The sequence below is a fragment of the Sorex fumeus genome, unplaced genomic scaffold, assembly GCF_029834395.1.
Source record: "Sorex fumeus unplaced genomic scaffold, SorFum_2.1 ptg000078l, whole genome shotgun sequence".
Lineage (NCBI taxonomy): Eukaryota > Metazoa > Chordata > Mammalia > Eulipotyphla > Soricidae > Sorex > Sorex fumeus.
In genome coordinates, this window is record NW_026606135.1 from 5520128 (window position 1) to 5535500 (window position 15373).

General features: G+C 37.1%; 1 protein-coding gene across 1 annotated transcript in view; it reads right to left on the reverse strand.

Annotated features, from left to right (window-relative positions):
• The window catches only part of PARG (poly(ADP-ribose) glycohydrolase), a 102958-nt gene that overhangs the window by 58645 nt on the left and 28940 nt on the right, over positions 1 to 15373 (reverse strand). The window contains exons 8-9 of the mRNA XM_056130413.1: positions 3362 to 3454; positions 1832 to 1989 (exon numbers count right to left, since the gene is read on the reverse strand). Coding sequence (XP_055986388.1) covers positions 1832 to 1989; positions 3362 to 3454 — 251 coding nt within the window. The remainder of the gene's footprint in view (positions 1 to 1831; positions 1990 to 3361; positions 3455 to 15373) is intronic.

Below are 15373 nucleotides of genomic sequence, written 5' to 3' on the forward strand. Positions count from 1 at the left end.
GGGCTATGGGGACCACATGAGGTGCTGGAAATCAAACCCAGACTGGCCGTGTACAAGGCAAGCAATCTACTCACTATACTACTTGTCTAACCCCAAGTCCTTACAGAAATAAAAAAGGGTCAAAAGGGACAGCTCTTTGTTACAAAAGTACTGTAATTACTAATTACAGAAGAGGGAAGACCCATGATAGCAAACACTGTAGTAATAACTATTGCAAATATATTCCACAATCAAAAGATACTAAAATCAGTGGGGGATAATGTGAGGAAAAACAACATTTTCATAACATTAACATACCTCCCCCAAGACATTTACTGATCACAAAGGAAAAGTCAGTATTTGTGAGTAAAAACCCCAGCAGACAACATCTTTACAAGGAGCTCACATACCAACTTATATAGGTGCCCTGAGAAAGACACAGTATCTATTCTGTGACATTCTTCACAAAAAATGCATGACCCTATTCCATTTGCAAAATCATCTCAGGAAAAAGGAAAAAAACCAGACTGAGGAACAGTCTACCCCAAAAAAAAAAAAAGATGAATAATTCTGGAAAGTGTTAAGTCATGAAAGAACAGGAAAAAACAAGAAGGTAGAGATCACTAAGCAAGCCAAACTGCAATGCAGAATAGTGGGAAGACCCTGAGACAAAACTGCAGTAGAAAAATTGTTAGAACTCAAATGAGGTCTGCAGCTCAGTTAACAGTATCATACCACTGTTACCTTACTAGCTGGTATAATTTTACTATTGCTAGTCAGTATGGTTACCTAGTAATGTTAACAAAGTTGATAACTGAGTTACATAATAAGTATGGTTTATATTTCATAGGGCCATCCTGATCCATCTGGTGATATAGTCTGGCAATTCAGTTCTGCAGATTCTATATTAGGCCTGGAGGTGCTCAGACCCACTTGTGTCTAACAGGCACTAGAAATACACCAAGTGGAGCTGGATCGATAGTACAGCAGGTAGGTAATTTGCCTTTAAACATGGCTGGGCTCAACTGACCCAGGCTCAATCCTCAATACCCCATATGGTCCCCAGGAATGACTCCTGAGTGCAGAGCCAAGAGTAAGCCCCAGGCACCACTGAGTGTCGCCCAAACCAATCTACCGCTTGCCCCACCACACCCAACCACCAAAAAACTAGAAAGAAAGCGGGGGGGGGGGGGGGGGCGCGGGAAAGATGTACACCAAATTGTACTCAGGGCAATGCAGTTCAAGGACTCAAACTTGGAATCTAGCATATAAGGCATGTCCTTTAGCCTTTTGAACTATGTCCCTAGCAAGAATCTGCCACATTAATAATACTTTTGATAAATTAGTTGAAGAATTTCAACATATTTTTGTCTTTCTTTTAAAAATATATTGATAAATTCCTCATGTCTACAAAGTGTTGTTTGTAGAATTTCACTTTTAATTTAACAAGTGTAATTTTCAAAACTCCTAAATTTAATGACTTGATGTCCAGTTAACATCATTACATTATACCAAAACCCCTCATACAAATGTATATACATCTAGAAAGAGTTATTGTGTGAGATTATGTATGTATACATATATACACAACAACTAGTCTGTGAATTTCGTGCACTTGGAAGACAATCTGACTGGGTAAAAAGAACATGTAGAGTAGTACAGTCCATAATCAAGTTCTATAAGGTTCATAAACGTTAATTTATGTCAAAAAAAAAGTTACAAATACTATACTACTAGATGTATGATAAAGATGAGATGATACAAATGAACATAATATATTTTCCCTATGGAAAATCACTTGATAAATACTAGCATTTCCTTCTATTCTTCTCTATTTCACTTTAAAACATACCTATTGAAGTTAATGTCTGGGTAACTAGAATACTCCGATTTCATTTTAGCATTTCGCCGTGGAAATGTGCAGAAGAAAGCATTAGCTAAAAGACTGGCAATTTGTTGCTGTGACATTGTGATGGAATGATTCATCTTCTGTTTCAGGAGTGGTATTGGCTGATAGAGAAAACAAAAAATACAGACAAGAAGAGCAATAATTAGTTTAGCAATTTCAAAAGCAGGGGCACCAAATTACATTTGCCAAATTAAGGCAGGAGTAATTTCAGGCCACTCTTGAATCCTTCAATCAGAAATACTGTTGAAGTCAAGGGCAGGTCATCAAGGAAGATTGGGAAAATATACTTGTTTTAACAAATTGCAGATTTATAATTAAAAAAAAATGGCATGAAGAGAACACAAAACATTACTTATCTGTAGAAATAAAGACTGCTATAGAATATTAAAAATAAAAACACATTACCCACATAATAAAAAATTAGAGGAGGAAACAGAAAACTGCAATGCTGTTCAGTTCTTACTAACACACAAAATTTTGTTATCGCTTATACTGAAGATTATTGGCTAGAGTAACTTTTCTATTTAAGTAAAATGATCTCAAGAAAAAAGTTTAATAAAGTTTTTTCCTTCTAAGTTTGAATCATACTTCACATAACAAGTTCATCACTGAAATAATTAAATATATACATATATATTACTGTACCACTTATAAGAAGACAGACTATTTCATACATTATCAAAGTCAAGGAAGATGCAGCGCAATTTTGAACCAAATTTCATATTCTAAAATATCTTCAGGCGGTACCAAATCCAAATTCAATGATTTTTAAATTTCCTGTATAATCTACAAAACTGCATTTTGTATTCAGTAGATTTTATTTTATTTTAAATATTGAAAAAATGTATTTTAAATTTAATTTTATTTTTTTTTCTGGGGGGCAGTCTCACTCAGCTATTCTTGGGGTGTTACCATATGAGATCCCAGGAATCGAACATAGATCGGTTATGTTCAAGGAAAGCATCTTACCTGTTGTACTGTTTCTCCAGCCCCTATAATGTCTGATGTTAAAAGCCATGTAATTTTGATATAATTTGTTACTCATCAATAATCAATACCTTCCAAGCAAAGTGAAATAACACCAGCTTATTTCATTTTTTAAAGTTTAAAACTCTCTCAACTATTATTGATACACTGCTTTGGGGGAGGGAGAGAAAAGGTGAGTAAGAGTTATTTTGAAGATAAAATGTTCTAAACCCATTAGTGTGGGTTTATTTTTTTTAAGTTGGACTGTTTAAACAAACAAAAAAAGTAGAGTAAGCAAACTTTAATAGTGTAAACTGAAGCTCAAATATTGAATGCTGCATTTTTAATGTCCATTTGCAACATTGTCCCTAGCCTATCTTTATCATACTCTTTTAGCAAAAACTGTTCCCCACTTCCCTTTTCTCTTTAACCTTGTCCATGAGAGTTTAGAGGAAATTCATTGTGAATCTCAAGGAAGCAACCAAGGAAGAATTTATTTCCACCAACCTGAGTGCAAATATTAGGTAGAGAGAGTGCAATCTTTACCATATCAGGCAAAATGGACTGATATAAATGTTGAGCTTCTGCTTCTTCCAATACCTAAAAACCAATAAAATGTTAACAGTAAATAAAAGCCAAATTGAACAAATTTTGTGAAATTAAATTGTGTAGCTACTTCTTATAGGATACCCTAAGGCACATTTTCGCATCATTAATCATGTGTAGATGATTACCAACAGGTGCGCTACTAATTTTAATAACTTATTTCTAGGAACTTGAGAGATAGAACAGCAGGTAGGACACTTGCCCTGAACACAGTCAACCCAGGCTTGATCCCAAGCATCCCACATGGTCCCCTGAGCCTGCCATGAGTGATTCCTGAGTGCAAAGTCAGGGGTAACCCCTGAGCACCATCAGACATGGCCCCAAAACAAAAAACTTTATTGCTAAGTGTATGACCTCATCTTAATCCTTACTGGAAACAAATGAGTATTATAAATAAATATCAGACACCTAGCCTATCAACATGCACAATAAAATAAAAACCTTGCAAGTGAAAAACATCCGCGGTATTTCACAGCTAATATTTGTCTTTTTTCATTTCATTGAGAGTTTCCTGGTTGTTTGTGATGAGTTTTTTTGTTGTTGTTGTTGTCTGGATTTTTATTATAAAACTTTCTGAGCTGTGCTGAGCGATAGCACAGCAGTAGGGCGTTTGCCTTGCACGCAGCCAACATGGCTGAGTTCGATTCCTCCGCCCCTCTCGGAGAGCCCGGCAAGCTACCAAGAGTATCTCGCCCGCACAGCAGAGCCTGGCAAGCTCCCCGTGACGTATTCAATATGCCAAACACAGTAACAACAAAGTCTCCAATGGAGACGTTACTGGGCCCACTCGAGCAAATCGACGAACAACGGGAGGGCCTTTACATTTTACCTTTACCTATAAAACTTTCAATCTAATTTAAATCTTGTTTTTCAGGCTTTCTATGACTTTCTATAATTGCCCCAGTATGCTAGTTGCTAGTGAAAACTCAAGGTTCTCTATTTGGCTTTTGTTGACTCCATGGGTGGAGAAGAAAAGTCATCCTGTTGCCACCTAGTAGGGGTGCAGATAGCACACTGGTGCTGTATCTTTTCTACAATCTCACGAATAGTCAATGTTTCTACCATTCACAGTAGTATTATTATTTATAGTGTCCAGATTTGTTTTTGGTGTTGTTAGCTTCTTTTAGGTCTACTCCTGGCAATGCTCAAGGATTATTCCTGGCTCTATACTCAGGTATCACTCCTGGTGGTGCTTAGGGGAAAATAGGGAATGCTGGGGATCAAATCCGGATTGGCCCTCGCTGTACTATCTCTCTATCCCTGACACTGTCCAGATTTTTAAGCTGTATTTAGCAGGAAGGATAAGGAGAAATGTCTATTGAAGATTTTGTAATCTTAAGGACATTTAACCTTAAATTTCTAAATAGTCTGACAGCTTCTTTTCCTTTGGGTACCTGTCCTTTCAAAACTGGCATATAAGTAACTGCTGACATGCTTTGCTGATCGACACAAGGTTCAAGATATACTTTATCTGATAAATTTTTATTACACTGAACTTTAACACCATTGTCAACACAGCAGATGTATGCCTAATGTTTTAGAAACACAAATGAGAACATTAAAAATATCATTTGAGAACCTAACCAAGCTAATTAGTAAGATGAAAAGCATAATTTAAAACACCAGCATAGCTTTCTACCTTCCTAGATGTTTTTTATTTTTTTGTATTGGTGTCAGGGATCAAAACTAGAGTCTCATACATACAGAGTAGTGCTCTTCCATTGAGCAACATTCTCAGCCCTCCTCCAATATGAGTATCTTTATGCAAACCTCATATTAAAAAAACTTCTATACTAATCTCTATAATTTATTCATCTGTATAATGCAAACCAAAATATTAGTAAAAATATTTTATAATACATAATATCTTTAAGAAGCAAGAACCATAAATAACACTATCATAATATAATAATAGGGATGATAATAATTATAGGAAAAATAAGCATTTACATGATGATAATAAAAGTTTTATTAAATTTTCCCATAAGCACTGCCATCCATTGAATAATCTGCATATATAATTATATATAACAAGTGTTTCTGGTGTATATTCATATACATAATGTCTTTTAGTCAAACCTTATAAATTGTACAATATATCACTCAGAATTGATAGTGAGATTCAAAGTTTTAATGCAATTTTGCCCATATATTTTAGAGTCTAGATCTATTAATTCACTCAAATGGCCAGTAAACAAATATTTGAGCATCTATTATGTAGAAGAAACTCTGTGAGGAATGAAGAGAGAACTGTAAATAGTAACAGATGTCACTGACCACATGAATTTCACAGCTGAAAACTTCTATGCTCTCTCTATGACCCTTCAAGACGTCAGTTGTAACCTTGAAGGATAGTAATTACTGAAATCTCATCATGGTGACTGTGGAGAGGCTATCTTTCTTTCTTCCTTCCACAGACAGAAACATGGACAAACTATTATAATATAGTAACTGAATTTGTCAAATGTCAAAACATTATGGATGCCTTCAATATCTAGAAGGATATGAATAGAAAATAAGTTTTTACCTATTTCTGCTCAAAAAAACTTCATCAACTATAACTAAATCTGAACTGTGCTGTAAAACCAAGGACTTATTCATTCATCACTAAGCACAGTGCCTGGCACAAAATAAGTGAAAGTATCACAGGAGCAGAATTCTAAGCAATATGTATGATGCAATCCTGGAGTACTAGGTTTATCCAAGTGAAATTGTGAGCACCATGTGAAACTGTACACCACTCAAATCATAAAAATTCAGGATAAAACACAACAAAATAATGTGGAACAACAAGTTGAAACTTTTTCTGGTGTCTACAAGCTCATAAGTAATGATGCTAATTTTGAACTTCCAGAGTTCAAACTTCCCGTAAAGAAGATTAAATACCATTCTATTTTTAAAAATTTCCCACCATGATAGTTTTATAAACGTCACTAGAAACAAAATGTGTTTCCATCATGTCTTTCATTATAAAAATTTAAAGAAAATAAATATCACTCATAAGCTAAATATATCAGAATATTCACTACTAACATGTCTTATTTGAATAAATGTAACTATACCACAAATTTTAATGGCTGGGTTTTTTTTTCAGGGGGGATTGTTTGATATTCATTTGCTTGAGGGCTGGAGCGATAGCACAGCGGTAGGGTGTTTGCCTTGCACGCAGCCAACATGGCCGACCCAAGTTCGATTCCTCTGCCCCTCTCGGAGAGCCCGGCAAGCTACCGAGAATATCTCGCCTGCACGACAGAGCTTGGCAAGCTACCCGTGATGTATTCAATAAGCCAAACACAGTAACTTGAAGCCTCATGATGGAGACGTTACTGGGCCCGCTCGAGCAAATCAATGAACAACGGGAGGACCGTGACCGTGATATATAATATATACACATACCCTCGGAGCTATGATATCAGGGACCTGAATTAAAGGCCTCACACAAACAGGGCATGTGCTTTACCACTTGATCTACATTCCTACTCACTATTTTCATTTTATGTTTTTTTGATTACTAATGATGCTAATATTTATATTACAATATATGCAAGCCCCTCTGCATAACGCTCTTAACTCAAATTAATTTCTAAGTAATAGGTAAATACAATCTTACCATCAAAACAACAGTGATGTTGCAAGTATATGGTCAGCCGTTCAAATCCCCAGTCTCTGACATGCACCAAGTACAATTTTAAAAGCTTTGTTGCTATTGGGCCAGAGCGATAGTACAGTGGGTTAAGGCATTTGCCTTGCATGTGGCTGACTGGGGTTTAATCCCATATGGTACCCCAACCACCACCAGAAGTAATCCCTGAGCATGGGTGTGCCCCCATGCCCCTGGCAAAATAAATAAATAAATAAATTTTTAAAAGCTCTGCTGCTTAGCCCTAAGGTGCTAGGGATAGCTGGGTTACTCCTTCCCTTCAGTGCTGGGAGCACCAAAGGCCATACCTGGTGTGTTTGGGGGCCTCAGAGCTGCATCCAGCAATGCAGAGAATGATGCGCTACTGGGAACTGAATATGGGTCAACACATGCTATGCATGAGCCCTAACTGCTGTACTCTTTCAGTCCCACTGCTACATAATTCATCCTCTGCCTTGCCTAACATTTCATCATAGTTAAATTATTTTGTTTCAAGATTCATATCTCCCTGGAAAGACTTCCCTAATTTTCCTAGTTCCTTTCTATTACTCTAGAATCACATGTACAGACATTTACTACAGCTTCTTATATTCACATGTTTTTCTCCTCAAATCTGTAAAATCCTGCAAAAGCAGGATTTGTATTTTTATATATCCTGTAATCTAATACCAAGCATAGTTCTTAGTACTCATTTTCTGATTAAAGACTTCGCTAAAAATTTTTATTAAAAAATACATTTTATTCTGAAAGTATCACTGCAAAGTAGAAAACGTAAGAACATCTGGAGAAATTAAAACTCAAAAAAAAGGTAAAAAAGAATGTCTCATATTCAAAAGTAGCAGCATAATTTGGGACAATATATCAATGTTTTTTCCCCCAAGTTTATAAAGAAGGGTATTTTAGGTAAACTGACCAAAAAAATAAAAGACAATTATAAGATTTATATTTTTTCTCTTTATTATTTTAGAAAAATCATTGAATTCTTTATTTCCTCAGCAATAATAAGAAAAATTCTATTTAGAGTGTAAAGGCTTAATAGTGTTTTATGAATTCTAAAGTCCATAAAAAATGCAAAATATTATTATCTAATGGGTGCCCGTAAATCAGACCCTTTCTGGAGCCTTTTTTTTTTTTACCACCAAACATCAAATAAGTGCCAACTGATTGATCCAGCAGGATCTTACATATTCATTACCTCCTCTTAATCACCTCTAAGCTACCCTGATTTAGTTCTTCATTCAGTCTTTAACTGCTTCCCTGCTGGAAGCCTACCATTAGTTTCTGCTTAAGTACACCTGGGTGTGTCCCTGTTCCACTTGAAAGCTTTCAATGGCTTTGTGCAGTCCTTTCAATATAGTACAAACTCCTTGAACTAATAATTCAGCTATGTACATGGTCCATCTATGTTCATTTAGTCATATTTACCATGCATCTGTATACATGCAAACACACAAATATGTGCATTACACATAATAAAGACACAGAAATTGACTCTTCTCTAGTAAGAAGTGCTTCTATAGATACACTTGTCCTATAGCTGTCCTACTCAGCAATAAGACTTAGCTAACTTTTCTTTTTAGAGTTTTTATTTTATTTCCTTTTAGGTTCTGAGTAACACCCGGCTGTGCCCAGGGCTTACTCCTGACTCCATACTCAGGGATCACTCCTGGCAGGCATGGGGAACCATATGGGGTACCAGAGATTGAACCAGGTTTGCTGAGTACAAGACATGAGCCCTATCTGCTGTACTATCTCTCCAGCCCTAGACTTAAGAAACTTTTTAATGTCTTGCTTAAGAGTCTATTCAAATGATTTCACTCTATTCAAACTAATTGTCTCTCTTGGATTTTCTTTGTATATTTCTTCAAAAGACACTTAAGACAAAATGAGCTTTAAAAAAAAATGTTGTTTTCAGGGCTGGAGCAATAGCACAGCAGGTAGGGCTTTTGCCTTGCATGCAGCTAAACCGGGTTCAATTCCCAGCATCCTAGATGGTCCCCCAAGCACCGCTAGGAGTAATTCTTGAGTGCATGAACCAGGAGTAACCCCTGTGCAACACCGAGTGTGACCCAAAAAGCAAAAAAAATTGTCTTTTTTTTGTTTTAGTCACCTTTGATTCCAGAGTGTAGGGGGTGAAGGCCAGAGAAGAAAACTTGAGGTGGGGAGGGAAGATGAGTAAGGGAATTAATGGGGGAACAAGGGTCTGGGACTTCGGGTATAGTGGTGATGGGGAGAGTGACATACATCCAAGCACAGACTCAAAAACAATTAAGAAATGAAATCTAAACTCCAATCACCCTTTGAGATATGACTAACAAGATGGCAAGCAAGAAATAGGGACGGGGGATAAGGGATAGAACATGGGAACACTGGTAAAGAGAAGTTGACACCGGTGGTGTTAAAATATTGTGTGCCTAAAACTCAACTATCAATAATTCTGTAAATCAAGGTTCTCTAATTAAATAAAAATTTATTTTTTACAAAATACATTCAAGAAAGAGGAGAGAAGAGAACCCCATACAGGAAGAAAAATTACATAACCGAGTTGAAATGCAAGCAACTCTAAAAGTTCTGTTTTGTTTTTGAAAGAAAAGCAAAGTAGGGCCATGGAGACGGCTTGATAGGACCTAATTCAAACACTGGCACCACATGACCTCTCCCCTCATCTCCATCCAGCACCAGTGTGTGAAGCCCCTGGGACACTGCTGGGTGTGGCCCTACAGACCCTGAACACCACCTGGGTAAATTATGGTAGTCTCCACCACTGCAAGGATGGAGCGGAACCACAACTCTCAGTACTGAGCCATCTGTGCCTGGAAGAGATCTACTGGATAATACTTTGATCATCACCTCTAAACCCCAAGTAAATTAAACTGCATATGTGTAGTTTAATTAAACATTCTGTCATATATCTGAAACTTAGCAAAGAAATCTATCACTAGAGTTTCATAACTCCAAAAGATCAATTTATACTCAAAAATTAAAGTGAAACAACATAAACACAATCATTAGAATCTTTCAAATTTACTTATTCTTCAGGCATGTTTTTTACTAACAAAACCAAACATAGGCAAGGAAAAAAAATTTTTGAATTGCTAAAATGATGTAAGGGTAAAAAAAAAAATCCAATGGAGAAGGTGAACACTTCTAACATTTATTTGTGCGTGACTCAAACTGACACTCTGAAGAGAATAATATGACAGTTAACAAGAAAACAAACTCACTCATTCCATTTAATTCCTGAAGGCTCATGCAAGTCTGACAGGCCAACCACAGAGTGATCTCTCATGTGTATCCCCATGACAATTATGGCATCAATAAAAATGTACTCAAATTTAAATAAAGTCCAGTTGGTATAAAGAAATAGCCAGCCTAATATTTTCATATTCAAGACACAAATATGAATTTGTGGACCTAAATAAGACTGTCCCTGAATTTTATAGGGTGGCATCAAAAAAAGTACAAAATGAGTATGTTGGCAGAGAGCAAGAGGACAGGAAAGGCTGAATGTTAATATGAGACAGCAGTGGTGACAGTGAAAAAGATCAGTGTTCACAAGTCACCCTACCTCTCTACCATCTTTTGGCTTGACTTAATTTTCCCCTTCAAATAGCTATTAAAGATTTTCTTATGGATTTTTAAAGTGCAATTGACTCAAACCTGGGATGCACGATAAAAATCACACTTCATTACACACATCTGAAATGATTTGGTTTAGGAACAGAAGAAAACAGCCAGCTTATGGTATTTGTCCTATAATTTACACCGAAAATAATCTGTATTAGTCAGTAATTTGACTATTACTTGATATGAAATACATCAGGCTGATCAAATACTGTTGTTTCCTCCCCATAGCTGACAGTTTAAGGAAGAAAAAAAAAGTACAAGGTCATGAATTATCCTTTTATTCTTCATTCCAATTCCAAATCCAGCTCTTATCAGCTAGTGCAGGGATAAGAAGAAATAAAATGAGAGTCTTCCTGCTGATCTTTATAACTCAATTTCCAATTTCACCTAAAGACTGTTCTGTTTCTAATGACAGAACTCAACATGACAATTCTCACTTCATTCAGAAAACAAGCTGTCAGTGGCTTAAAATTCACAGGCTTTTATAGATGGATGTGGAAATTTCACCATCATGTACTACTTAATCCAAATAAGTAACAACCAATCTGGGAACACAACCAATTTAGTAAGAATACCTACATCAAATTTTTAGAACAGAACATACCTCTAATCAAAAACAGCCACACAATTTCCTACACAAATTTCATTAGAACAACATGAAAAATAGAATTGTGTAAGTTTATGAAGCATTAAGGAAACATTTCTCTAAACAGTATTTACTCATAATCACTATGCTTTTTTCCATGCTAATAATAAAATGCAAAGAGTGGTTTTAACTTAGAATGGACAAACCATAACAACACATCCACAATGCCCTGTGTCTCCAAAAAAAAACTTTTCAATACTGTTATGGTAAATGATTACTCTTTAGGGAATAATCCCCACACTTGCACAAGATGCGCTGATCGGTCTTTCTCATCTCTCACTTCTATTACTGTAAGGCTACATGGCCATATCTATCAATCACTTTTAGCAAACACCACCAAACCACAATGCTATTACATATAAGTCAAGAGACACTTTCAATACCATACAAACTATTATCCATCTTTCACAGACAGGCAATCAAATTCAACATGACAAGATTTCAGAGAAGTAACTAATGGTTATCTGGAAGCAAAACAAACCAAAAAAAATTGTTCAAGAAATACAGTAAATAATAACTTGAATCATTTCCTATAGCTTTTAATTTAAAATTCAATAAAGAACACATTTTAACTGTAAGAAATACTTTTAAGTTATTTGTTTTTATATATTTGGGGGGGGCAGGGGCTGCACCATACCTGACAGTGCTCAAGGCTTACTCCTGGCTCTGCACTCTGGGGACTATTTCTGGTTCCAGGGGTCAAACTTGGATACATCACATGGGGTTCCAGGGACTGAACTCAAATCAGCCATGTTCAAGCCAAGGGCCTGACCTGCTATACAATCTCTATAGCCTCTGTTTTAACTTTTAAATAATTTTCAAGATAGTTCATTGGTTGAGTCTCACACGCAACCACTTAGAAAACAACTTAGCATACAAGTCAAATGATATGCACGCACATTACAGAGCTTAATTATTAATTTTATTCTTCAATTACCTACTATGAATACAGTCTGAACTTCACTCAATGAGGGTGAAACAAATATAACATTTCCAAAAGGTGAGGGCCCCCCCTGGTGGCAGAAAATCTAGATATTTACCCTTGATCTCAACAGAAAGCAATGGTGGAAGAATATTTACAAGAAAAATATCACAAATTTATTAAAAATTAACACAAATGTTATTACAATAAAAACATTCCTTTAAAATGGGCTATGCTATATTCAGGTGTGAGCTGTAGAAGGAACTTTAGAGATGACCTATTGCACTGAATGAAACTTCTGCTCTTCCCAAAAGGAATGCCACCAGTCATGCTTATTTTCTTACTTATTACTTTATATGCATGCGTGTGTGTGTGTGTGTGTGTTTGTGTGTGTGTGTGTGTGTGTGTGCATGTATTTTTTTCCTGCCAGGATCTTAGCACTGTACTATCTCTCCAGTCCTTTAATTTCAATTTTAAACAGTCATATATGGTAAGAGGTTCCTGTTTGGATACATGAATCTAATACTATCAGTTATGCCAAACCAGAGAAACGGTCAATAGAGCTGTTCAAGGTTCAAGATTCAAAGGTTCCCAGACATATGTACAGCAGGATGGTATAAATATGTATACCTGAAATTTTCTGTTTGGATTTCCCCATCCCCCCACCCCCCACCCAACTCTCCAACTGTGATTTTTAGGTGATACCTAGCAGACTTCAGAGGTTTCTCCCATCTTGGACCATATGTAGACAAGGGGATCAGATTATTTATCTGCACATAAAGCATGGGCTCTATTCTGCTTAACTATCTCTCCAGTCTTCAGTTGGGGATTTTTTGGGTTTTTTTCAGGCCACTCTCAGTTATGCACAGAGCTTATTGCTGGCTCTATGCTCAGGTATCACTGCTTGCAGGGCTCAGAAAACCATATGGGATGCCAGGGAATGAACTTGGGTTGGAAGCATGCTGGACAAACACCCTAAATGCTGTACTCTTACCAGCCCCTACATCGGGGATTTTCTAAATGCACCTAATTTTATTCAAAAGCATTAGGCTACTTTTATTAACTGCAATTAATTTTAAATACAGATGAGTCTGAAAATAGTCACTGAATTTTGGTCAGAAACCATGCAATACTGAAGAAGTGTGGGGCTGAATGGCATTAGTTACATCAAATAAAACAGGTTTAGAGAGTAGGTTTAATAACATCTGAGTCCTTTGTTATTTTTTCACATGTACAAAATAAAGAAGAAAATGGGCCCCTGAACCATGGATCGGTTGAGCCAAAGCATAGCCCAAAAGGTAAGGCATTCGTGGCTTACATGTGATTTCGATCCCTTGCACCCCATATGACGTTAAGGCTTTGCCAGGAGTGAACCCTGAATGTAGAGCCAGGACTAAGCTCTGAGCATAGCTAGGTGTGGCCCAAGCACCCTCCACAAAAATCAAAGAGCCCAAAGATGAGAACAACCCAATAAGTCTACCTATACTTTATGCTTGGGCTGGAGCAATAGCACAGCCAGCCCTGCCGAGCTGGGTTCGATTCTTCCACCCCTCTCAGAGAGCCTGGCAAGCTACCGAGAGTATCTCGCCCGCACGGCAAAGCCTGGCAAGCTACCCGTGACGTATTCAATATGCCAAACACAGTAACAAGAAGTCTGAAAATGGAGACGTTACTGGGCCCACTCTAGCAAAATCGATGAACAACAGGAGGACAGTGTGTAATACTTTATGCTTGAATTTACTTATACGTAGGTAACAGATATTGATTAGTTACTTTGTCCAGGGAAATCATATTGAGCAGCAACAGAAAGAAACACAAACATAAATGATAGAAGGTTTTGATCTCCAAATGCCATTTAAATAGTCCAAGGGATTGTGTGTACTGGGTTCAGTACACTTGGCTTCACCTTTCTTCTCTACTGTCACTTTCAAATTGTAAACTGTCACTTTTCATAAATAATTTGTAATAATTTGCAAAAAGTTGAGTTGAGTCAAGGCAATATATTGTTATAACCAGTTTCAAAGCAGAACAACTTTCTTTGACCAATGAACAAAACATTAAAGACTGTGACCTTCTACAGTAGCCTTTTGTTGTGTTCTTCAGGCAGTTCTTCTTAATTTATTTTGTGAGTCTTCAAAGCTTAAAAGATTTAAAGTGTCCTTTTTACATTTGTCATAAAAGAGCCCATAGCTAAAATCTAATCAAATGAAAGCAACCTTGAATGTTCCGTAAGACTACAGCTAATGTCTTTATCTCTCTAGCTTTCGAACCTCTGATTTGGAGTTCATTGGGAATTTAACCTTTTTGGATTTCTTCCCTCAGTGACACAATAGTGAATCAATAATGTCTGCATTGCTTTACAGCTTGAATTAAATTAATTTATGAGAACTGTAGGAGCCAAAAGAGAGCTAATCAGAGTCACTAAAATATTAAAATTTAGATTTGTATGAAGTTCCCCGGGAAATCTACCTCCTTTTAGTGAACAAACAGAAAACACTCCCCCTATCCCCCTTGCCCATGGCATTCAGAAATACTGAGGCCCTCCTGGGTCCTTCCAGTCCCCCACCCCCAGGGACTACTGTTACCCATTTTGGGAGATACTAATCAAGATTTTTCTAACCATTCTTCCCTTCTTACCTTATTTCTTTTCTGTGCTTCCCACCCCCACCCCTCCTACTGCATATCCACATTTATATAGTCTTCAGCTGGGCTGGAGCGATAGCACAGTGGTAGGGCATTTGCCTTGCATGCAGCCAACATGGCCGACCCGAGTTCGATTCCTCCGCCCCTCTCGGAGAGCCCGGCAAGCTCCCGAGAGTATCTCGCCCGCACGGCAGAGCCTGGCAAGCTTCCCGTGACGTATTCGATATGCCAGACACAGTAACAACAAAGTCTCCAATGGAGACTGTTACTGGGCCCGCTTGAGCAAATCGATGAACAACAGGAGGGCCTTTTACATCTTGAAATAACTTGGGGCCCACACAGGAGGTTTATGATCCCCAGCTGAAAACTGATACATAGTATAACTTGGAACTGAGGGGGTAGTGGAAGAAAATGTGGAATATTTGTGGAGGGACC